This window comes from Carassius gibelio, chromosome B16, assembly GCF_023724105.1.
Source record: "Carassius gibelio isolate Cgi1373 ecotype wild population from Czech Republic chromosome B16, carGib1.2-hapl.c, whole genome shotgun sequence".
Lineage (NCBI taxonomy): Eukaryota > Metazoa > Chordata > Actinopteri > Cypriniformes > Cyprinidae > Carassius > Carassius gibelio.
This window is the reverse complement of record NC_068411.1, coordinates 23,508,335-23,533,607: the sequence shown is the minus strand read 5'-3', so window position 1 is coordinate 23,533,607 and position 25,273 is coordinate 23,508,335. Positions and strand designations below refer to the sequence as shown.

At 36.1% G+C, this 25,273-nt stretch overlaps 1 protein-coding gene across 1 annotated transcript in view; it reads right to left on the bottom strand.

Moving 5' to 3' along the window:
• Positions 1-20,752, bottom strand: part of col6a4a (collagen, type VI, alpha 4a) — a 30,384-nt gene extending 9,632 nt beyond the window's left edge. Inside the window, exons 1-20 of the mRNA XM_052579704.1 lie at positions 20,691-20,752; positions 13,192-13,283; positions 12,354-12,944; positions 11,491-12,045; positions 10,466-11,083; positions 9,546-10,103; positions 8,053-8,610; positions 6,496-7,068; positions 5,820-6,392; positions 3,897-4,246; positions 3,705-3,783; positions 3,428-3,573; positions 2,973-3,065; positions 2,835-2,888; positions 1,742-1,813; positions 1,617-1,643; positions 1,241-1,285; positions 874-927; positions 706-768; positions 265-330 (exon numbers count right to left, since the gene is read on the bottom strand). Coding sequence (XP_052435664.1) covers positions 265-330; positions 706-768; positions 874-927; positions 1,241-1,285; positions 1,617-1,643; positions 1,742-1,813; positions 2,835-2,888; positions 2,973-3,065; positions 3,428-3,573; positions 3,705-3,783; positions 3,897-4,246; positions 5,820-6,392; positions 6,496-7,068; positions 8,053-8,610; positions 9,546-10,103; positions 10,466-11,083; positions 11,491-12,045; positions 12,354-12,944; positions 13,192-13,283; positions 20,691-20,746 — 5,223 coding nt within the window. The 5' untranslated portion in view covers positions 20,747-20,752. The remainder of the gene's footprint in view (positions 1-264; positions 331-705; positions 769-873; positions 928-1,240; positions 1,286-1,616; positions 1,644-1,741; positions 1,814-2,834; positions 2,889-2,972; positions 3,066-3,427; positions 3,574-3,704; positions 3,784-3,896; positions 4,247-5,819; positions 6,393-6,495; positions 7,069-8,052; positions 8,611-9,545; positions 10,104-10,465; positions 11,084-11,490; positions 12,046-12,353; positions 12,945-13,191; positions 13,284-20,690) is intronic.
• Between the last annotated feature and the right edge of the window lie 4,521 nt (positions 20,753-25,273).

Here is a 25,273-nt window from a genome sequence, read left to right as displayed (position 1 = left end):
ACTGTTTTCTGGGTTACAGCTTTTATATCTGATTTTATTTTTTAATGGAATTACTGTAAATGTAAATTTTTCTGGAATAGAACATCAGCTGGGATGCAGAATAACACATTTAAAAGAAAATACAGAAAAAAATGTTTATTGTATTAATCAAAAGATTACAAGCAACAGATTAGTTTGTAAATTTTAATTAGCAGCCCAAAGATTTGTATTAATACGCTTAGACATGTAAATGTAAAATGGGACTTTTAAATAATCTCCCCATACCTGAATGCCTGGGCCGCCGATGTCACCTTTAGGACCACGGGAGTTGTTGTCTAATCCTGGTAATCCCTAATTAAATGGATTAACAGGGGTCAAAATTCAGCCAGAAAACACTAGAACATCTACTGCATGATGTTTATCAGTCACTGTCCTTGCACCTGCTATTTTGTGCCCCACAAATGCCCTAAAATTCACTATTTTGCTTCAAGATGCTAGAGATGTTCTTTGCCAAATTTGGCAACAAGACACAATGTTATCCAAAAACCAGTCCTTTGGAACAGAGTGAGCTTGACAAATGTACTAAATTACTATATGCAAACTACTTGAATCTAATTTGAACAATCTTTTGTAATCAATGTACATTTAAAATCAATATTCTTATGATAGCATGAACTGTGTTTTGTTACATAAGAGGATAATTATGTGCAGCTAAAGTCTACTAACTGGATCTCCTCTTAGGCCTCGCTGTCCTGGGTCCCCGGGGTTTCCACTGATACCTCTTGGACCCTGCGGTTTGAGCACAATTATGATCATACTTATGAATAAATCAATTAAATTAAAGCACTGAAGATAGAAAAAAAAACAAAGAAGAATATATGTGATGGATTTTACTGGGCTGCCTGGATCTCCTCGCTCTCCTGGGCTTCCGGATGCTCCTGTTAGACCCTGAGAGAAACAAAAAAAGATGTGAAATTGGTTTAAAAACAGAACTGCATGACTTTCATATTGTGAAAATTCAGGAAATTAGATTTTTAAACATGAAATTATTAGGTTCTTGCTGAGTGGTTTATATATACTACATCTTCTGTGACTGTGAATAAACTTAATACAATAAAGAGACTGCCTTAACGAGTATTTAAGATATTATACAGATATTATATATTTAAGATAACTTTTTGTTTATTTTAGTTTGCATTATCTCTATGTATCAACGCTGGATTACTTACTGGATGTTAAAAGTAGACTATAATCTTCTTACCTGTTCACCATTTACTCCATCTAAACCAACTTCTCCTTCATCTCCCTATTAAAAAAGAAGATTGAAAGAGACTCACAATATTAATAAATAATTGGCGGTTACATTACATCCATTAACAAGCCAAATGAAAGGGGACAGGAACAGAATTTACATGCAACAATTAAAACAACAAAACACGCAGGCCAAAACAAACCTTTCCGGATGCCAATTAAAGACAGTATTCAGATGCAAGCTAGTAACTGCTGTCTGACAATAATTAGGTAGAAACTTGTATGATGTATAAAGCTATCTCAAAGTTAATTTGCCTTCTTAACCGAGCTGAAATGTTACTGTGAACTTAAGATGTCAGTGCCCATATTCTTATGGATGTACTCACAGTATTGCCTGTGTAGCCTCTGCCACCCTGAAGAAAAAAACAAAAATGAAAAATAGATGTTGCAGGTTTCAGCGCTAAAAGCACATTTAAAATTAAGTAAGGAAACACATAGCACTGCATGCTACCTTTACGCCTCTTTTTCCCATGCATCCCTGATGTCCTTGAGTTCCATTCAAACCAGGAAGCCCTCTCTCACCCTGAAACACACATGCATTGTACATTAAAGTCATAGCACATCAGTAATTTAGTATATTCACAATACATTCAGATATTGCAATAAGTATTGCAATAAGTGTTTTACAAAAAAAATGTATAATACTTCTCACAAATGCAGTACCAAGTTTGAGGTTGTAAGGTATTTAATGATTTAAATAAGTCTCTAATGCCCACTAAAATATACAGTAAAATGTTAACTCTAAAATATTATTACAGTTTACAATTAATGTTTCTATTTCATTATATTTTAAAATGTCATTTATTTATGTAAAGTTGAATTTTCATCATCAGTTACTGCAGTCTTCAGTGACACATAATCATAATAATTATAGTTCTCAATGAAACGATATTGTATTGCTTAATATTTTGTGGAAACCATGATTAAGAAAGTTCAAAAGAACAGCAATTATTTGAAATATAATTAATTTATAACAATGTACAGTTCTTTGCTGCCATTTTTGATCAATTTCATCCTTGATGAAAAAAAATATTTTGTTTAATCTTACTGACCCCCAAACTTTTAATGGAAGTGTGTTTAAATAGCACACTCATATTAGATTATTACAACAGTCACATAATTGACCAAAAGTGGTTTTATTCTACATTTAATCGTTATAGTAAGATATATACATGTAGCCTATAGTATGTAATCAATTAAAACAAATTTCAATAGTTTTCCTTTTTCTTCATTTTCAACATTACTTTCTTCAATAAAACTGAACAATGTGTATTATAAAAGTGCTATTTATACAGTCTGATAATTGTAGCCTACACAAAATGCTTTGGTAACCATCCGCACCAGTCCAAGGCCATTATTGCGTCAGACCAGAGTAACAGTTTAACATTATTACAAAAAAATGTGTTATCATGTTAAGGATACTCAACAACAAACACATTGAGGTACAATGGCATTGTAAAGTAACTCGCTTATCAGATGAAAATTGATTTTTACATTTTTTAAATAAATTTAAACATAAAATAAGTTTAAAATGAAGAACTTACAGGTCCTCCTTCTTCTCCAGGGAAACCAGGAAGTCCCCTTTGTCCAGGTAACCCCTGACCAACAGGACAGTGACAAATGAAACAATTTTCTCCATTTTCAAATATTGTTCAGTAATCTTCATTCCTAAATCTAATCACCTTCATCCCAGGACGACCATATTTTCCACGTGCTCCCTCATGACCGGAGCATTTACACATTATATTACAGCACTCCCTTGAGGCAACTGTATCCTGTGGATTGAAAGAAAGTGCAAAAGTGAAAAACACTAGGAGGGAGGCGTTTTATGTTATAAAGTGACCATACTTGATCCCAAGCACTTGACACCATGACATCTTCTTCAGCACTCTTTAAAAACTAACAGCTGTTTCCCTTCCTCTAAGAAAGCCTCACACTCCCACCCACAGGAAGCCACTTGTTTACATAGCAGTCCAAACACTGTTAGGATTGCTAGGGCAGCTAATGTACTTCAAATAACAATGTTCTTGCATGTGACAAATAAAGCCCAAATAATTGTGAAATAGAGAGCCATTCCTCATCGCCACGATCCAATTCTCTCAAAGTCTCATCTGTTGGAAATTTAAAATTGACTTACTATCTGATTCTGCATGACACTTCCCACATTCTGCATGCCGATAGAGAGAAGCTGCTTGTAGTACATCCCTCGACCGAACTCCAGCCTCTGCAGGTCAGCATGGTTTTTAAACCCTTCTAGCGCCACAATCATCAGTGCTTTTACACCTGTGAATGTCACAAAGGGAGCCTTTAGTAAACGTAATGAGCATATGCAACCAATCAGGCGTGTCTGTAACTGTAACTGCAGCATGTAGTGCAGTATTTTAAAGAAACTCATTGCTGTTTAATCATTGTACCACTGGTCTTGAGGCTGTTGACAGCCTGCAGGAGGTTCTCAACAGGTTCATCCAATCCATCTGTAAAGATGATGAGCACCTAGAAAAAGAAATCAAGGAAAAACTTTCTTCTCTGATGAAGAGACCAGCTTAGAACAACATAAAAAATCTATCTATTTTCAGATTTGCTGGATTGTTAACTGATGTTCTCACCTTTACATGAGAATTCGAAGCTCTGAACTTCTCCTCAAACGAGCGTAGAAGCTGAGTGTTGAATTTCAGAGATCGCGAAGTCTGAAGTGCCAAAACTTTTTTTACTATACCGCCATCGTACTCTTCGAAGGAAAAATCATCCAGTATTCTTCCGCTATCCTCGACCAGTCTGAACCCTAAATTGGTATTGATGGTTGGGTTGCGGACACAGCACAGGTTGTTCACAACAGAAGCATACCGGATGATCTCGGGAAGGTAGGTCTGCAGCTTTTTTTGGTCTTTAAAGATTGACAGAGAACTTAAACTGGTGCGCGAGTTATCAAATCCAAAGCCAACGTCAATAGAACAACCTAAATAAAGAGAGACAGAATTTATGTGAGATAAACCGAATGTTGTCGATGTTCTAATCACAACAAAATGATAAGTGAATAAGTATATGCATATATAAAAAAATATTAAATATTAAAAATTAAAATTAAATATTAAAATTAAAAGTGAAACGAGTTTTAAAATATATTTTTATATAAGTTATATATAAGTTAATTTAGGCATCAGAAAATTTTAATTTGGAAAATCTACATTTAGAGATTTGCAAAAGATTTAATTTAACAGTAAATTAATAGTTAAACAATTAGTGTTAATAAAGATTCATTTTAAGGGAGAGTTAGATGACCTAAACTGAAAGGTAATTTAAATGAATAAAAATGTGAAAAATTAACTATGAACATTTAATATGCAATATCAAACAAACAAATCATAGTATCGGCCAAATAACCAATATACAGTAGGCCTACTGTAGTACAAACATGGGGCCCTATGATACACCCGGCGCAATTCGACGCAAGGCGCAGCGCAAGTGTGTTTGATAGTTTCAGCCCGGTGCTGTTCGCATTTTCCCGTCCAGCGCTACATCGTTTAGTTAGCAAATGCATTTGCACTCATTTTTGCGCCCATGGGCGTGCTGGTCTAAAAAAGAGGTGTGTTAAGGAGCTGAAAATAAAGAGCGTACACGCTGCTTATTAAAAACAGTGACGCACAGCAGCACACAAACCTGCCAAATATAAAAAATTAAAGGATTGCAATGCATACAATTTTTTGTAGGCTAATAATAATAATAAATAAATAATAAATAAATAAAAAAATAAATATAAACGCCTTCATATCATAATGGTATAATGGATAATCATTGCATGTATCAGAATTAGGCTATCTATTTGCTCGCACACGAGCAGCTCCGTTTCATCTCGGATACGCGTCCTGTTTTTACGCTTGCCAAATTCCGCCGTGTAAATACCAAATTAGTCATGGCACGAGCGCAGCTGGCTCTTAAAGGGAATGGAAGATGAGACTGATTGGTTTATTGCTCGTTACGCCCAAAAAACACCCATTGCTCATTGAGAGAATAGGGACTATCTGTTTAGACCATGCGCCCCGGCGCGCCAACCATTTTTCCGTCGTTAAACATCCCTGAGTCCATCTGTGCCGTGCGCTTTACACTTTGCTTTTAGATAATAAAATAGGGCCCATGCTGTGTATTCCTAATTCGCTGTTAATTGTAAAGGTATATTCTAATTTATTTAATATCACACATTTACATTTAGTCATTTAGCAGACGCTTTTATCCAAAGCGATTTACAAATAAAGAAAATAGAAGCAATCAAATCCAACAAAAGATCAATTAAATGCAAGTGCTATAGCAAGTCTCGGTTAACCCAATGCAGTACACGTAACAATGTTTTATATATATATATATATATATATATATATATATATATATATATATATATATATATATATATATATATATATATATATATATGTGTGTGTGTGTGTGTGTGTGTGTGTGTGTGTGTGTGCGTGTGTGTGTGTGTGTGCGTGTGTGTGTGTGTGTACAATATACACATAGATGGTACTTCTACTCACTTGGATCTACGGATTGAGGAATACAAAGGGAATCAACAAATGTTTCTGTTGTCTGATCGAGTACGTTGAAGTTCTCCACTCTGAATATCCTATCCTGTGACCCAGCAATATTACTGAGCTGTGACATCGAGACATCCCCAATTGCAATAACAAAGATGCTAATTTGAAGGCTCCTAAGATATTTGGCTGGTTCGATCACACTGTCTGATGAATCGCCATCCGTAATAAGTACAAGATTTTGTGGTATGTGGCTCTCTCTGCGACTCCCTTTGCTCTTATCGAAGAATTCCACAACATTACTTAGAGCCTTTCCAATTAATGTTCCTTCACTAATTTGCTTGATTTGTTCAATTGCTGATTTCACCCCCTCCACATCGTTGTACTCATTTAAGTAAAACTCCTTTCGATATGAGCTGCTGAACTGGGCTATACCAATTCTGAAAAGTTCAGGAGAAATACGGAGGCGGTCCACAACATTTAGCAAGAAAGAAATCATAGTTTTCCAAGGCCCCTCCTTGATGCTTTCAGATCCATCAATCAGAAACACCAGGTCGGCTACCTCCATATGGCATTCTGCAAGACAAAACAATCAGAGACAATCCAGTTCAGGTCATGTTGATAAATCTGACATATAATTTGACTTTCAATTCTTAAAGACTGAAGCAAAAGCTTTTACCTGGTTTGGTTACTTTGCAAAGCACACTGGAGATGTTCTTCTGCAGTCCTTTAAGGCCCTCGTAATTATCAACATGGAAGATTTTGTTTTTGTTCTTGGTAATGATCTCCAGCTCTCTCTCTTGTGCCCTAGCCACTCCAATTCCATACACATTTATATGTTTGGACTGTAACTCATCAGCCCGTGCACGTAAATTGTCTTGGTCTTTAGCATCACCATCTGTAATTACGAACAGCATTTGAGGGATGCCCCGTTCATGGCGCCCCCCATTCTCTTTTTTGAAGTAATTGACCGAGTATCCAAGAGCCCTGTCCGTGTTGACATTTCCAATTGGAAGCTTCAAGGTTTCTATGGCCTCAACTAACTCACGTTTATTGTTGTACTGATTTAAAGAGAATTGATATGGAGTGCCCGAGTAAACAATAACGCCAAAGCGAATTAGATTGTCTCCAATCTGGATGCTGTTCACCACGGAGATTAAAAACTTTCGAATGTTGTCAAATTCTTGATTACGAATCCGTTTGGTGCACTGCACCAGGAAGATCACATCAGCCAACGGATTGCTCGGACAATCTACAATATGAGAAAGACATTTATTAATATTTCATTAAAAAATACTCCAATAAGCATAAATTGCCAGGCTGGTCTAAAATGGTTTATTCTAGTGCTTAATTGATATTGTTCATATCTACAGTATGTTTTTCACAGCCATACTTTGTAGTCAACCAACATGTTTACATTTGAATAATTTTAACCTGGTGACAAACAGTAAGCAAAATTACTATTCAAGTAAGTTACTTCACACAAAAATTAAAATGGCCCCATGATTTACTTACCCTAACACCTAACTGTAATACACGTGTACACGAAAGAGTGAAGTTACAGCGAATGACATAGGTCGTAGGCATAGCCTAAGATCCAGTGAGAAATGACTAACGCAGAAGTACAAAGGGGAAGGCAAAAGAAAACACCGATCATGAATAAGAAGTACCAAACAAAGGTTTGTAAAGAAAAACAGAGGATTTCGATATAATCCAAGAAGAGGCTGGTTTTCCATTGCTGTAAATGCCACTCTCTCTTGTATGCACATACGACAGTTAGCTGAAGCTAGAGATTAAGATTTATAAAGTTTTAAATATGGATATTTTTTTAACACAATCTCTTTGCTTTGCCTTCAAGAGGCCTTTACGAACCCCTTTATTAACTCTTCAAGTAAAATTGTTTGTAAAACTGACCTATATAAAAAAAAAATCTATTTACTTTTGAAAAATCAGAATAATTTTTTTACCAAGGGTGGCATTTTGCAGAATGACATTGCCTGATGATTTTTTTTAAAACTATAAATCAGTACCCTGAACTTTCTGTCAATCTAATACAAATTCAAACTCAAGTTCCTCCAGAATTCACTATTAATCTCATGAAATGAAAGACAGAAATTCAAAATGATCTAAACCCTGTATAAACAGCAAGAGACCAAAACAACAAAGCTGATCTTTTCAATAAGGATGTGCTGTAAACGTAGCATACATGACCATTTTAGGAATGTTTATGATTCACCTGTTTCAGGACTGCAGAGCTTGAATTGGAGGTTTTTGTCAATGGACTGAAGTGCTTCAAAATTCCTCTCCACGTACACTTTATCTTGAGTTCCACTGATCTCCCGCAGCTGTGTGGTGTTAACTTGGCCCACACCTATTGAGAAGATGGTCACACCCTTGTCTCTGATGGCCTTTGCGGGTGCAGCGACAGCATCATGAGCTTCCCCATCTGTGATAACTACAAGGAACTGTGGAACATCAGGCCGACCGCCGTTGGATTTGTCAAAATACTTTGAAATGAATGAGAGCGCTTTTCCAGTGTATGTGTTTCCTGTTAGCTGCGTAATGCTGTCAATCGCTTTCTCTACTTCATCTTGGCTGTAGTACTTATCCAGTGGAAACTGATCCCGTGGATTATCGCTGTACTGGACCACCCCAGTGTGCACATTATCTTTTCCAATGACGGTACCAGTTACAACCTTGGTAATAAACGTCTTCATTGAATTAAAGTCTGGGCCATAAATGCTAGAAGAGCCATCAATCAAAAACATGATATCTGCCACTTTGTTCTTGCAGGCTAAAGAAAGTAGAAGAAAAAATTCTGTAAATACATCTAACATATTCAAAATTAGAAAAAAAATCTTTACGCTACACTACTATCCAAAAGTTTGTGGAATTTCTATAATTTTTCAAACGTTTAAGTAAAAACAGTAATAGTGTAAAACATTATAACATTTTTAAATAGCTTTTTTAATGGATTTCAAAATTTTAATCCCGTTATGGCAATGCTTATTTTTCAAAGCCATCACTTGAGTCTTCGGTTTCACAAGATACTTCAGAAATCTCTCTAAAATGTTGATTTGGTGCTCCAAAAAGTGTATTATCATTAATTAAAGGAAAAACTGTGTTGCATAACAGTTTAGGGGAGACTATGGTATTGTCTCCCCAGCTTCTTTGATGTATGGAAAGTTCAGAAGAACAGTGTTCATTTAAAAACAAATGATCTTTTGTAATATTGTATAATGTTACTGTCACATCAGTTTACGGTGTCCATGTTGAATAAAAGCATTAATTTATAAAAAATAAAAATAAAAATAAACTTGTCAAACTTTTGAATGGCAGTGTATATTTAATAAGCATTTTAAAGGGTTACTCCACCCCAAAATGAAAATGAAAAAAAAAAAAAAAAAAAAAAACATTATTTTTGTTTTCTTCGGGTACAAAACGTATTCTTGTCGCTTCATAATGTTACGGTTGAACCGCTGATGGCAACAATAATCTGATGAGGTCTTTCATACTTTTCTGGATGTAATTTACTTGGCAGATAATGGGACAGTCACAAGCCTCCCGGTTTTCATCCAAAATATTTTAGATTGTGTTCCGAAGATGAACAAAGCTTTTACGGGTTTGGAACGACATTGGGTTAAATGATTAATGACAAAATTTTCATTTTTGGGTGGAGTGTTGAATGTATGTTGTTTTAAAAAAATTCAGTATATTTATTAGTCTTACCCTCTTGTGAACAAATATCTGTGATAATTTCAGTCTTGAGGGTATTCAAAGCATCATAGTTGCTCACATAGAACTGCTTAGCTGTGTCATCCGTCATTCTCAAGAGCTCCTCCTGGTTGGCATTTTTTAATCCAATGGCATAGACTGAAACACCTTGAATCCTCAGCTCTGCCGCGGGTTCGCCCACCTCATCTTTGGATTTCTTATCAGTAATGACAATGAGAATCTCCTGAACCTTAGCAGAACGGGATGCTTTAGCCTCACTAAAGAGATTGGCCACATAAGTTAGCGCTTTTCCTGTTTCTGTGCCTCCATAGGGCTGAAGGATTTTTTGCACAGCCGCTTCTAAGGAGACTCTGTTTTCGTGCTCCGTCAGGTTGAACTGTAGTGTCGGATCATGATCGACATTCACAACTCCCACACGAACTTGATTGGGTCCAATGTTGAACAGCTGCAGGACACCTAGGATAAATTTCTTCACATCTTCAAAGTCGGCACGAGTGCTGCCAGAGTTGTCTAACAGGAAATAAATATCGGCTTCCTCTGTGTTCACACATCCTAAAAGTGAAGATGGAATTATAAGGAAAATAAATTATAAGCAGAAACCAAAAGCAAAAATAACATACTAAATTAAAGCATAACATATTCATCACAAGCTCAGTAATGGTATTATGAAGTTGAAACTAAAATTGTATGGAAAAGAATACAAAGTAATACAATTATTATGGAAAAATCTTATTATTATGTAATAATTTCTCTTTATATTTCATCAAAAGTTATGATGAGGCAAAAAAAAAATCATGATGAATCTAACAAGTATAACTAATTTATAAAATTGATCAATCAGTGTCTTGAAATAGTATGTACTCCCTTGACAATATAGGAAGTTAATGATGTCCTACATTGTTTGTTGCTTTTACCTTGTTTCAGGTTGAATCTATTGTTCTTTTCAAAACCTCTATCGACCACAACCTTACAAAGGCTCTTTCTGAGGCTTTTCTCCAGCGAAGTTAGCATCTCAAAACTCTCCACATTGAACACAAACTGCCGTGCAGGGTAAGATCCTATTTTTTTGAGCTCCTCCACACTAGCATCCTTCACACCGAGGGCATATACAGTGACTCCTGAGCGCCTCAGCTCAGCAGCTGGGGCGGTGACATCATCTTGTGACTCGCCATCAGTGATGACAACAGCTACCTGCTTAACACCTAAACCTTTCCTGCTGCCCCTTCTCTTAGTAAAGAGATTGTCCTTGGCAAATGTCAGGGCCGCACCAGTTGCAGTTCCTCCGCCTCGGTATGGTAAGATTTTAATATAGTTCAGAATATCCCTCTTGTTATTGAAACTGTCCAAGTAGAATTCAGAACTGGGTGTCCAACTGTAAAGAACCATTCCCACCCTCACATTGTCAAAGTTCACATCGAGGCCACTAATTGTGCGGTGGATGAAACGTTTCACTAGTAGAAAGTTGTCAACGGTGATACTATCTGATTCGTCCACAATAAACACAATATCCGCCACTTGGGCTGATGTGCAATCTGTTCAAATACAATAACAATACATGAATATAGGTTAACAAGTGGAAATACTGTGGTCAAATTTAACAGTAACAATTATAACAAAATTACACATATTATCAAAATTATAGTAATAATATAGTATATTATGGTGTACACTGCATGTTTGTTTAATCAAATTAAGTTTTCAGTTTGTTTTACTTTTCCAATGCTAAAGCCAATGCTAAACAAGACAGCAATATTAAGCTGACTGAAATGCAACATATGTTAATGCTTTTTTGAAAAAAATTATGTTTACTCTTTGGATGAATTGCAAAACTATTATTCATATCTTGTGTCAGATTTACTTATTGCAACTTTAAGAACACATAATTCAAAATGTGCTGTTATGTCTTTATTGTACATAGTTGAAATAAAGGGAAACTAACCTCCTGTAACATTGAAAACCTCTGTTTTCTGAATTCGTTTTGAGATATTTGTTGCAACATCAATGATATTCTGATCAACCTGGAAAGTGCGTAGCGTAGGTAACAAGTAGCGTAAATTTGCTTCCAATCTGATATCAATAACAGTCACATCCTCATTCTCCATGGTTCGTATGGCCCTCAGAGTGGAGTCAGCGGAGTTCCCTGTTCTCAGCACCAGCAGATACTGTTTGTAGCCTTCAGAAATTCTGCAGCCAGACACCGTTTTAAGAAAGTGAGTACGAACATAATCTATGGCCTCTCCTAATTTTCGCTCTCCATTGGGCCTGGGCTCGAACCGATTTATGAACCCTCTGGCTTGCTCCTTTGATTTATAGTCATTATACAGGAACTCCTTGACAACTTTCTCTCCAAACTGAGCCAGTGCGATCTTATGCGATCCATCTCCCACATTGAGCTGCACAGCCAGTTGGTTGAGAAGTTCCCTTATCTGCAGCGTTTCACTCTGGGCCAAACTATCCACCAGGACAAATACATCGGCAAACCTTGGGGCAATGGCTGAAACAGACACGAAATGAATAATTGACAACTATTTTATATATTTGCACATATAAATGATGAATGATTAAATATTAAACATATTACACAGTTTTTGCTTACAACTTAAGCAGCAGTGGTGGTCATTTAAGATAAAAGTTCATAAGAAGCCATTCACACATAATGATTTTTAAAATACAAGACACAAGGCAGAACTACTTTCAACTTCAGCAAGAAAAAGCTGCAAAAGACACATACAATTATTAAAACTTGAACTTAAAATGAAAGGAAATTCAAAGCTAATTCAAACTGTATATAAATAGTATTACCTTTCCCCTGATCCCTCATCAAGATACACACTGTCTCCTTCATGGTGGCAGTCAGTCCTTGCAGTGCTTGGTAATTGTCAATTTTAACCACAAAACGCTCAGGTGGTGTGTTGGCAATAGACTTTAACTCAGTCATATTCGTTGGACCAACACCAATGGCAAAGATGATAATACCCTTCTCTCGCAGCTTTCCAGCAGGTTCTTTTATATCATCGACTGAGTCTCCATCTGTGACCACCATAACAATCTGAGGCACTTTTTCATTGATACGGCTTCCACCCGCACTCGTGAAATAGTTGTCCTTAAGAAAATCCATGGCTTTTCCCATATATGTGCCTCCTGTTCGGTATGGAAGATTATCTATTTTCTTTAACAGATCAGCTTTGTTTGCATAGTCCCCTATCAGGAACTCTTTGTGGGGATCGGTGCTGAACTGAGCAAGGCCAACTTGTACATTTTTAGTGTCAATATCCAAACCATCCACGAAAGTGTGCATGAACTTCTTAACCTCCCTGAAGTCTCGAGTACCAATGCTGCTAGAACTATCCACAAGGAATGCAATGTCATATGGTGGATTTTCATCCAGGCATCCTATCAATGAGAATATAATAGACAACAATGACAATTAAGACATGTATACGTTTCATAAATGACACAAATATACACTACTGTTCGATTTTTTTATGTTAAGTCTTTCATGTCATCAAGGCTGCATTTATCGTATCAATAACATTCATTTTCTTTGGGCCATGTTAAAATAAATATCCATATATTATTTAGGAAATTGTTCATTTTCAGTAAATTAGACATGGCAAGTATTTGTCTGGAAGGAGTTTACCTTTTTGCTGTGCAGTGCTTACAAGGACACATGATATAATGATTAAACCAGAAAGAAATGTCCGTATCTTCCCCATTGTCTGTCCCGAACACCTTAAAAGAAGAATAAATAATAATTTTAGCATCATATATCCAAAAAATTTAGTATCACCTGATACTAAACCTAATTTGACCCCTGACTTAAAGGGGGGGTGAAATGCTATTTCATGCATACTGAGTTTTTTACACTGTTAAAGAGTTGGATTCTCATGCTAAACATGGACAAAGTTTCAAAAATTAAGTTGTACGTTTGAAGGAGTATTTCTGTTCCAAAAATACTCCTTCCGGTTTGTCACAAGTTTCGGAAAGTTTTTTTCGAGTATGGCTCTGTGTGACGTTAGATGGAGCGGAATTTCCTTATATGGGTCCTGAGGGCACGTCTGCTGGAAGAGCGCGCGCTCCCGTATAGCAGAGCACTGAGAGCACAACAGACTTCACTGATCAGAGCGAGAGCGTCGCGAAATGTCACAAAAGGAGTGTGTTTTTGGTTGCCAGGGCAAGACAACCCTGCACAGATTACCAAAAAAAAAAAAAAAATAGCATTAAGGGACCAGTGGATGGAGTTTATTTTTACAGAGCATCAACGGAGTTGTGCAAGTGTTTGTTCCCTGCATTTCGAAGATGCTTGTTTTACAAACAAGGCCCAGTTTGACGACGGATTTGCGTATCGTTTATTTATTAAGGTTGATGCAGTCCCAACGAAAAAGGGTCACGATCGTGTGTTGGAACCGCAGGCGGTGAGTAAAACTGCTTAAAATATCTCTGCCTCCTTGTTAGTGCGTCCCCTCCCATCGGAGACCCGGGTTCGAGCCCCGCTCGGAGCGAGTCCTTGCTGCTGCTGCTCTCGTTCAGTTTCAGCCTTCACAGCTGTCACAGCTTCCACATGCTCTCAACGCAACTGGCGCTCGTGATGCTTTAGCTCCGCCCACACGTCACGCCTCCAGGCGCTCGTGTTTTTCCGGGAAAAATCGGTACAGACTATCTTTCTCTTATGAATATAATAAAACTAAAGACTTTTTGGAGTTATGAAGGATGCAGTACTACTCTATAGGTTCTCAAGATTAACAGGATATTGAGTGAAAACGAGCATTTCACCCCCCCTTTAAGCATAACTCTTCATACTTCAGTGGACATTTGGCTTTTATAAAAGGTTAATTAAAATTCTCTCTCTCTCGCTCTCTCTCTATATATGTGTGTGTGTGTGTGTGTAAGTCAAAAAAATACATCAGAAAGATACAATTATTCCTTAAAATACATATTTAAACAAATAAATGAAATGAGTCTGCATGTCTGTCTGCGACAAAATGAACTAAAACATAGCAATGAACAAATAAATTAGCTACTAGTGAGGCAAACAAAAGTGTTTATTTTTTCCTGTTAAGAAATGTTTGAGTTGGAATGAAAGCAGAGAGCATTTTTTTCACACACAGAGCACACACTGACCTTAAATGTAAGGTCAACTGAGGGCCTGTCTAAACTCTCAAGCTCTCATAGATCAAGACCCCAAATCTTTCATGTGGCGAGAAGAAAGGAATACCAATCTGTTTCTGGCATGAAGAACACAACCTCTCAAACACAGGACCCAACAGCCACATAAATGTTAGACCTCCCATAGTCCCATGTAATGTTTTCAGTTGCTAAGTTTTTTTCTTATTTTGTAGAAGAAGAAAAAAACTAAATGTGATGAATGTTTAGACCAGAGGTAGGCAAAGATGGTCCTGGAGTGCCGATGTCCTAAAGAGTTTAGCTCCAACCCTGAAACAAAACCTCACTTGTCTGTAGCCTTAATAATCCTGAATACCATGATTGGCTTGATTAGCTTGGGGCCCTCCAAGACCGATGTTGTGTATCCCTGATATAGATCATTCCTAATCTTTCTGTGAAGCCACACACTGAATCCAGATGGTAGCAGTGGAACCAAACAAAACTGCAAATAATGATTGTTTGCAAACATGTTTCAAACATCGTTCTTTGTCTGCCATCAATCAAATAACAAATATTTCCTGAAAGAAATAGCTGACCCCAAAATAAAAAATTGCTAAAAATGTAACCTAAGGCCATCTAAGCTGCAGGTGAGTAAGGGTTAGGGAAATTTAGTATTACATCGCCAAAGGATCCTCTGAAGTGAATGGGTGCCGTCATAATAAGAATTCAAACAGCTAATAAAAACATCACAGTAATCTACATGACTCCAGTCCATCCATTAACATCTTGTAAAGTGACAAGCTGCATGTTTATAATAAACAGATCCATCATTAAGATGTTTTTCATTTCAAATTACTGCATCAATAATATTGCTTTCTCCATTGAAAAAGTTGCCTCACCTGAATCAGGAGAGAAATATGCACAAATCAAGCACCGTTTACAAGCTAAAACAGTTCTAAGCTACAGGGAATGAACATTTTCACTGGAGGATTGAAGGTGAAGCATTCTGACGGCACCCATTCAGAAAAATCCATTCAGAAAAACGGCACCAATTCAGAAAAAAATCTCTCAGGACCTGCCACAGGAGCTGCTGAAACAGTTCTACTCCACCATCATTGAATCCATTCTCTGCACTTCAGTAACTGTCTGGTTCAGCTCAGCTTCTAAATCGGACCTCAGAAGACTACAGAGGGTAGCCCAGACTGCTAAGCGAATCATCAGTACAACCCTCCCATCTATTCAAGAACTGTACTTGAGCAAAAAGGCTGGCAAAATCACTCTGGACCCCTCACATCCAGCACACTCCCTTTTTAAACTGCTGCCATCTGGTCGACGCTACAGAGCAGTGAGCACCAGAACGACCAGACACAGGACCAGTTTCTTCCCTCAGGCAATCCATCTAATGAACAACTGATAATAACTGTGGGACACACTACACTTTATATTTATATACACAAACACTTATTTATCTAACACACATACTTAGTGTACACTTAAAGCTGCGGTAGGGAACTTTTGACGCTCTAGCGGTTAATAAACAGAACTGCTTGCGTCTTGCTGAAGAACATCGTAGCCGGAACTACTTCTCTCTGTTTATGTCTATGAAGAATCACAAAGGTACTGGGTTACTCCGCCGCTGTACCCCCGAAGCAATCTAAAATAGTCCGAATATAAACACTTATTATAGGTGCACCCTGGTGATTCAGGACAAGACACAAACACGGTTTGGAAAATGGATTCATGGTGTACTCGCTTATTATATACATTTTTCTACATTTTGAAAACAAACAAAGTTACGGAGCGCAGCTCTGATTGGTTATTTTTTACCGGGAGCGATGGAGTTTCTGCAAATGGCAATAGGACCACTGGGAGGAGCCAGAGGAGCTTGATTTTTTCACAGATTATCTGTCTCATATTCTACTGTCAGGACATAATGACAGGTTTAATAAATATGTAAAAAATATTTTTTTTACAAAAGTTCCCTACAGCACCTTTAAATTTTGTACATAAAATACCTGTACATACAGACTGTAACTGCTTTTTTTAATATACCTGCCTACAATTTGTATATTATCATTCCTTACCTACGTATTTTTTTTTTATTTTTTATTATTTTATTATGTGTTTTATGTTCTGTCGCTGTCATTCTGTTTTACTGCGGAGCTTCTATCATGAAAACAAATTCCTCGTATGTGTAAACATACCTGGCAATAAAGCTCATTCTGATTCTGATTCTGATAATTAAAATGTTTGGGTTCATTATTCCTTTAACTCATTCCACTGGTTGGCAAAACTTTGAGCTGGGCAGCAGGAGACAGAGATAAAGTTCAATTATTTTGATGTTATTTTCCATTAATCAAATTCAGTCACATTCTTCTTTGCCTTCTATAAGACAATCGACACATCTGTTTCTGTTTGCTTCTCTCCATTCATGTCTTTGAGAGATAAAAAATGTCCTATGCATAGAAAGTTACACATGTGCCTGTCATCCCAAAATAGGAGCTCAAAGGAAATCACATCTAATCTGTATTCTGCTCGTAACTTTCATGCTTAATAAAATGGTTTTCTGTAATAGAATCACACATGAGAGAAACATGGAGCCTATATATGTTTCTGGCACACTAACAGAACAACTTGCTCCATTAAAAAATTCTTTCTAACACAACTCTTTCATTAGGATGCTAATGTGCTCCAGGCTTTACAAATACACCCATTGACAAGCTTTTATGTCTTGTTTTTCAAAAGGATATTACTTCCTATCCAAGGATAGGCTAACCTAGGCATGCAATTTTATATGTACTTTTATACTTTGTCTTTTGTTTCAGTTAAAGTTGTTTGCATGCCCTGGCTTATTCATTTATGAGCTGCTCAGATGAGCTGGACAGTGTAGTTGCTTTAATGTGGTTTGCTGTTCTTGAAACACTTTCAGTATAATGAATAGAAAAATGTAGAACATTTCCGACAGTTTTAATTAAAAAAAGAGTTTTTTCAACACAAAGGCAAAAAAAAAGGTAATTTCGATCTTTCTGAAATCATTCTATGCTGCTCTCCTGCTCAATAAACATGTTGAAAAAATTTTTTTCTGCTGAATATTTCTGTGATATCAAGCAGAATTTTTTTTACATTTCGATGAATAAAAAACTATTAATTTCTTTCACTAAAAATCTAAACTCTAAACTCTAAACTTTTGAATGCCAGTATATATAAAAATACTATCAGATTTAATTTTTGTTTATTTTATTAATTTATTATTATCACTTTTTTTTAATCATCATTATTTTACTAATTTAGTTTTCTTTAAATCAGCAAAATAAGATCTGTTCCTGTTTAGATTCCATTATCATTTTGTTATAGAACTGTTTAAATTCACTACAAACTGTGGTAACCAGGGTTTTATTCTTCTACTACATTAAACAACACCCCAGTACAGGATGAAATAAAATGGCTGGCCAACCCCTGTTCTATGCCATTAAAAATGTCTTCAGTTTTGATAAAAACAGATTTGTACAGAAATCTGTTTCTGCAAATGACTGCAGATGAAAATTAGCTTGACTGGCTAAATCTGACACATTTACATAGTAAGTCTTGTTAACTCATGTTAATTAATGTGTTTTGTCCCTTTAAAAAAAAAACTTCCCAAAAGATTTTTAAACCCTTAAGCCAGAACCAACTGGGTTAATAACTGTTGTGAGGGCCAGATGTTTAAGGCAAACAGGAAAGGTGGATCAAATATTGAGCACATGGAAGTAATTAAACTGTGAAGAGAGAGTTGACTGATTGAGAAAACCAAAACCAGAGGCCATGACATGTCACTGAGGCAAATCTTTGCATGCACATTTATTTCATACTTGTTTCCTGTCTAATGATTTGAGAGATCAGACAATGTTAGACACAAATATTAATAGGACAACATTTAAATTAATAAAGTAAATCATCTAATGACCATAACATTCCATGAATCTGAGCAAATGAAATCATTTAGACACAGCTAAGTTATGATTATGTATTTCTTAAAACTAAATGAATGATTACAGCACAATCTTCTAATTCTAGTAACTTACTGATTTTAAGTCAGAAATTGATTTTGGAGATATGTAAAATGATAAAAGATCAGAAACCTTTGGCATGCATGCCACCAAAAGAATGTGGAAAATAAACATCGGCACACATGCGATAAGGGAGAGACAGGAATATCATGGCATTCAGTTAAAGTAATATAATATAAATGGTAAGGATGACAGTACAGAGAATAAACCAAGAACAAATATTGGGGGGGGGGGGGGGGGGGGGGGGAATCCCAATCTGGACCTTGACTAGAATTGTATTCCACTGGCAAATGTTCAAGCGCAGACAGACACCATGTGGCAATGCACAACACATCTGATAAGGTAAACAGACGCCTTTGATGCTCTCTTCTAATTACTTCCTTTTATTTTGCATACTGACAATGTCTATAACACAGCTGCATATTTTACAATATGATGTAAACATTCCATGGTACTATGTTTTTAGTATGATCAAGCATGATGACAGCATAGAACATATGGATCTCATCACCTCTGAGTGGAGCTCCAGAAATGCAATTACATTGGCTTTGAAAATCCCTAAAAACAAGAGCATATTTTTGGCCTACATACACCAAATTAGCTATCTAACAACTTAGAAATCCTTCTTAATTCATGTAAAAGACCTTCATGACCTTCAGGCTTCAAGGCATTGTCAAACCATTCACATTTTATATAGATAAAACTGTTCTTTTAATAAGCAATTTAATCGCTGCAAAAAATAAAGAATACATTTCCTATGTGATGAGCTTAAGTTGTGTGCCTACTCAGGAACTGTTGCAACAACACTGCATTTCCGCCTTATTTCCAATTCATTTCCTTATCTGATTGGCGACACTGTGTGCAAGCCTTCATCCCACATAGCAAATGTTTTCTGGCCCAGATCTGGGCTAAACAATTTCCCTCGGCCCAAGTGCCAAAAAGAATGACAGCCCTGAAGTGGCCCAGAACTGGATTAAAGACAAGGGCCACAAAACAGGTTTTATTATTGGTGCCAATTCTCAGCCTTAAACTTGAGGCCACATCTGGGCCAATTCCGTTTGCTATTTGGGATGGCATGGAGAAAAAGATGAGGCCATTTTAAACAAATACTTACAATAGGCATATCCACCCAAAACTGAACATATATTGTAGTATATTCCCAATTCATTGTCAACATTTCTTATTTCAGGAAGCTTTTATTTTAATAAAACAGACTACTAAATCTCGTTTGCCCCTACTGGTAGACACTCGTAAAGACACCATCTGATTGTAAGTCGCTTACATCAGTGATGACCATAAAAAAAAGTTGCTCAAACGAAATGCAAATATTTATTATAGGCTGGAGTTTATTTTTTACCAGTTCTATTTATTTATTTATTTACTAAGTAAGTTAGTTAGTTAGAAAATGTAGCCTACTATTTCCCCCTGATATACTACCTTTCACGTCATAAATCAAGATAGTAGCTTTGCACACTTTTAAGAGAACAAGAGACCACACCTTTGTAAGAGAGCGCAGAAAACAGACACTAATAAAAAAGAAAAAAAAAACTATAAGCTACAATAATATAACGGAATAATTAATTTTGATATATGACTTGCAAAAATGCATTAAAAAAAAAAAACATTTGGATTAAACGTGCAACTAAAAAAACATTTTTCGTTTTAGAAATTGTTTGACAGAAAATGTGCATATATATTTGCATCTATGTGAAAGGAGACATGTTTAACTGTTAAAAAAAATCGTTATTATCGTCAGCATCATTATTATAATAAAGTAACCTTGACACATTTTTAAACACAACATGCAAACAGAGAGCTTCACTTTGATGCAACCAGTTTCCAAATGGGCTACTTTGAACTCATTTTTTTCCAAGCAGTTCTCTCCAAACACTTGCATAACCACTCATTATAATAAAAAACACTTAACAATAATTTTCAGCCATAATGAAATCAATGCCTCTACATCCAAGAATAAATTGCGTGCACTTACTGTACATCTGTCGGAGCGCGAGACAAAAAACCCACTGCACGAGCGAGTCTGTGCATAGAGTGTGTGACCACTCCTCACTGATCCCCCTCCCCCGCCTTATCTTCATTCTTTTCGAGAACTTTAATGTCTACCAAGTTTCTGAGTATAGTTCAATGCATTTGGAAGACTGTATTCTTTTTTTATTCGGATCATTACAACAAACTTATTAATATTCACAATTTATTCAGATATACATTTTGTAAAATAAAAGTGTAATATTAATAAGTTTGTATTATACATATATATATATATATATATATATATATATATATATATATATATATATATATATATATATATATATATATATATAAATGACTGTGTGTGTGTGTATGTGTGTTAATAATTGATAATAATTGATTATTTTATTATAAAAAAAAAAATTCATTTACATTTTATATTTTAGTACTTGTAATCCATGTGTGTCCGCAAATCATTGTGAAAAATAAATAAGTAAAGCCCTTCAGTATATCCAACATTGTTACTGTTTGCATTTACAGATTTCTGTGCAATGAAAGACAACAATAGCATTTTTGTTTAGCACATTATAAAAAAGATGTGCAGAATTAATAAATCATCTGCTGAGTGCTGACACAATAATGAATGGATGAACTTGTCACCAAGGACCACATTTTAGTTAAATGAGAACACAGTCTTTGCTTCTCACACTCCCCAACTTTAGCCATATATCTTAGAAACAATCCCAGACAACCACAGATGCGTCTTGACCTCAGGTTGTGCTGGCTTAGTAAAATCCCAAACCCAGCCCTGGAAGTTGTCTTGAAGCAATAGAGCCAAACACTGGTGACTAGATCAAAAAAGCACAAGGATCCCCCATGAAAGATGTCAAAAATGAGCTGACTGATTTCTAAATGGTAATTTTGGCCACACATGGATTTTACTTTGCTTGTGTTAAAGCAGTTATAGCTCAGAACATGTGTCCTTTCTGTAAGGTGAGAAGAGACATCTCCTACACATAGTCCACATACCATTACAGCTTGCTGTTCCAGACAGCCCATTTACTTTTTTTGCACTCACCCTCAGGCCATCCAAGATGTCAATTTAGCATCATATCATTTGCTAACCAATGGATCCTCTGCAGTGAATGGGTGCCATCAGAATCAGAGTTCAAACAGCTGATAAAAACATCACAATGATCCAGATGTAATCCACACGACTCAATCAATCAGTTAACATATCGGGAAAAATATTAGTTTTTGTAATAAACTAATCCATGAAGACATTTTTAGTTCCTTTAGTCTAAATAAGAGAGAAATATGCACAGATAAAGCACCTTTTACAAGCAAATACTGTATTTTCCAATACAGTTCTAAACAAAAATGTTGGGGTATTGTGATGTGAGAGGACATCAGAGGATGGACTTTTTCACTGAAGGGAGCATTTTATAGAATACAAACTCATATTTTGGCCAGAAGTGAAGGCATAAAGTTAAAATATCTTAACGATGAATTTGTTTATTACAAACACATAGCTTTCCACTTCACATTATGTTAAATAATGGACTGTGGTAGTGTCAATTACTTCTGGGTTGTTGTGATGTTTTTATCTACTGTTTAGACTGATTCTGGTGGCACCCATTCACTGCATAGAATCTACTGGGGACAGGACTGTTGCTGGGATTCTGGGCCCTGTGCACTGAATTTTCTATGGGGCCCCCTGAACGTGTGGGGGAGGGGTGGCAAATTAACATTCAGTATTGGCTATCGCGGGCCCCACAGAAATTTTAATTTTTGGGTGAACTATTAATTTAAACACCTGCAATAATAATCTGTGGTTTATCCTCAATTCAAGAGAAAGTTCAGTTCTTCAGAAAGTATTTGAAATTGGCAGGGTCCCAGTTTGGCTGATGTTATTGTAAATAATATATCATGTTTTCTGTGCAGCTGAGCAGATGATTCTCCATGATCGGGAAAGGGAAACTCTAAGGAAGTCTAAGTTTCTCCGATTTTTTTTCTCTTTTATTTCAAATCCGGAAAGAAAAAAACAATGTGGGGAGTAGAACATGCCATGGCACTTACTGTAACAAGGCCATTGGCTCGGTGCATAGTGAAAAAAATATATCTTCAAAGCATTTTAAATTGTACATTTGCATGCATTTGTAATCATGAACATATGCAACATTCATGATCCTTGCTCTCAATGACATGTTTTAATAACAAAGTTCGGGAGGAGCATGTTTAGATAATCCACTTAAAAAGCATGATAAATATTTATACATGCATGTTCTCTGGGTTTGGGCTACACTCCGAACTTGGAGCCCTCCCCTCAGACAGCACAGCATGTGCTCAGTCTGATAAAGTGAATACTTATTAAAATATCAAGAACAACAGGTAAGAGCTCACTGATTTATGAAACCAACAGAGTTAGTTATAGACCACTGTAAAATATATTAGGAGGTTAAATCAGTTAGATAAAGTCATAAAATTATAAAACGTCAAAAGTGTACATTGGGGAAAAAATAGAGGTGGAAACAGGTTTAGTATAAATGTATGCCAAAAAATCTTGTTATTCACTAACTTTATAGTGTCTCTCCTTCAGATTTACGTTCTCTCCTGCATGTAATTTTTGATCTTACATTTTTACTCTGGTACTAATTGAAATTAAATGTATTTTGATATAAAAAATATATAAACGTTTGCTTTTTCCTTTTCCCAGTTGATTTCTTTTTCCCTGCTGAAACTCCCACATTTTTTCACTGAGGTCACAGCTAAGTGTCAATAGGGTCAAAACTGATGTGTATGTGTCGCGTATGTGCATGTGTACTAACCTCTCTCATATATATGATTTTTGTCAATTGTAAGTCATATAGTTGCTGTTAGATTTTGATTTTGTTTATGTCAAGCTGTTTACATATTTTTTTGGGTGTGCATCTGGCTCTCCTTTAACCACAACATACATTTACTGCACTAAACAAAATGTTAGAAACAAATGTGAGACCACCAGCTAATCATTGCCATATGAATGCTTATTTACATAAACCCAAACTTGATTACAAAATGAAGAATACTAGCATGTCGCAAGGACCTCTATGTGGTTAGTTTCAGTCTAGTTAAGGATCTGGGTTCAGTACTCTTGCAAGTGTTGCAAGACTTGCATGGAATCCAAAGTTGAGCAGTTATTAATCAACTCTTGAAATCTCTGTCACTGTCAACCAATCACAATCCGACAATTTTGTAGCATAATACAGCTATAGATCACATGAAAAAGCACAGGCACTCTCTGTGGTGCTCTAGGGTTTACCGTGGTGAACATCTATAAACGTCACGCGTTTTCGACAAAGGTACTGTCTGCTAATTTATTATTATTTTTTAAATCTAACAATATGCAGGAAATCATTCTACTCACCAAAAGATAACATTAATATATCTGTGAACAATGAAATAAAAGAGGCTTTGTTTAGCCAATCATTTTTTATTTAAATCTATGAAAATGCAAATCCCATAATAAGTGAAAAATTACTTTTTAACACTTGTTCCATTACAACCACTTAGCAGATTTTGACTCAATTAGGATTTCCTTTTAAAATCACTGGATATGTTATACCTCTGTAGTGTTTTTTGTTCTAAATACAAAATCAATTAAAGTGTGTTGGGGGGCTTTCAGTACAATGCTGTTTCAAGCCTTCAGAGTTGTTTACACTGTTAAAGAGTTGGATTCTCATGCTAAGCATGGATAAAGTTTCAAATAACAATTTTGACATCTGACATTATTTCTGTGCCAATAATGTTACTCCCGGGATTCATACAAGTTTCCAGGAGTTTTTTTCATTCGTGGCTCTTCATGACGTATGGGTTGAAATCCTTATATGGGCATTTCTCCCCAAAAATGAGCACAGACACGCATTGACCAGAGCAAGAGCGAGATCACGCACATCAACAAGCTTCATCCGGCGGCAGCACTGCACGAGATTCACTCGAGAAGAATATTTCCAAAGAAGCGTGCTTTCGGTTGTAAGGGAAAGATAACTTAATTCATCTTCCTTTTATGTAAACAGTGGATGCTGTTTGTTTTTCTGGGGCAGCAACAGAGTGGGTTTGTTAAAAACATTTTATGAACAGGCCCACTTCGAAGCTGTATTTGAACATCGTGTGATACTGAAGGATGGAGCAGTCCCAGTTATAAAAGATCCCTGTCGTGATTCAGAACTGCAGATGGTAAACGGCATCAAATTTCTGTTTTGTTGGCATTCGACGCAAAAGTGTTCGTCATTCTGGAGAGAATCGTAAAGCTGTAGTTTTCTTTGATAGATATTATAATGCAGTAATACTCAAGGTTAACATGATATTGGGTGAAACTGTGTGTGTTATGCCCCCTTTAAGGATGTTATTTATTTTAAAATAAGTTGTTTTTGTAGAGTGAAAACAATAAATGTATTTTTTCAAAATTGGTGCATCACATTACTTCTGTACACTATAACTTTAGTCAATAAACTTTAGAAAGAACGTTCGGTAGCTGTCAGGATGTACACTGGAGACAGAGGTAATTGAATTCAACACAGTGTCTTTATTTAACAAGAGTTCGAG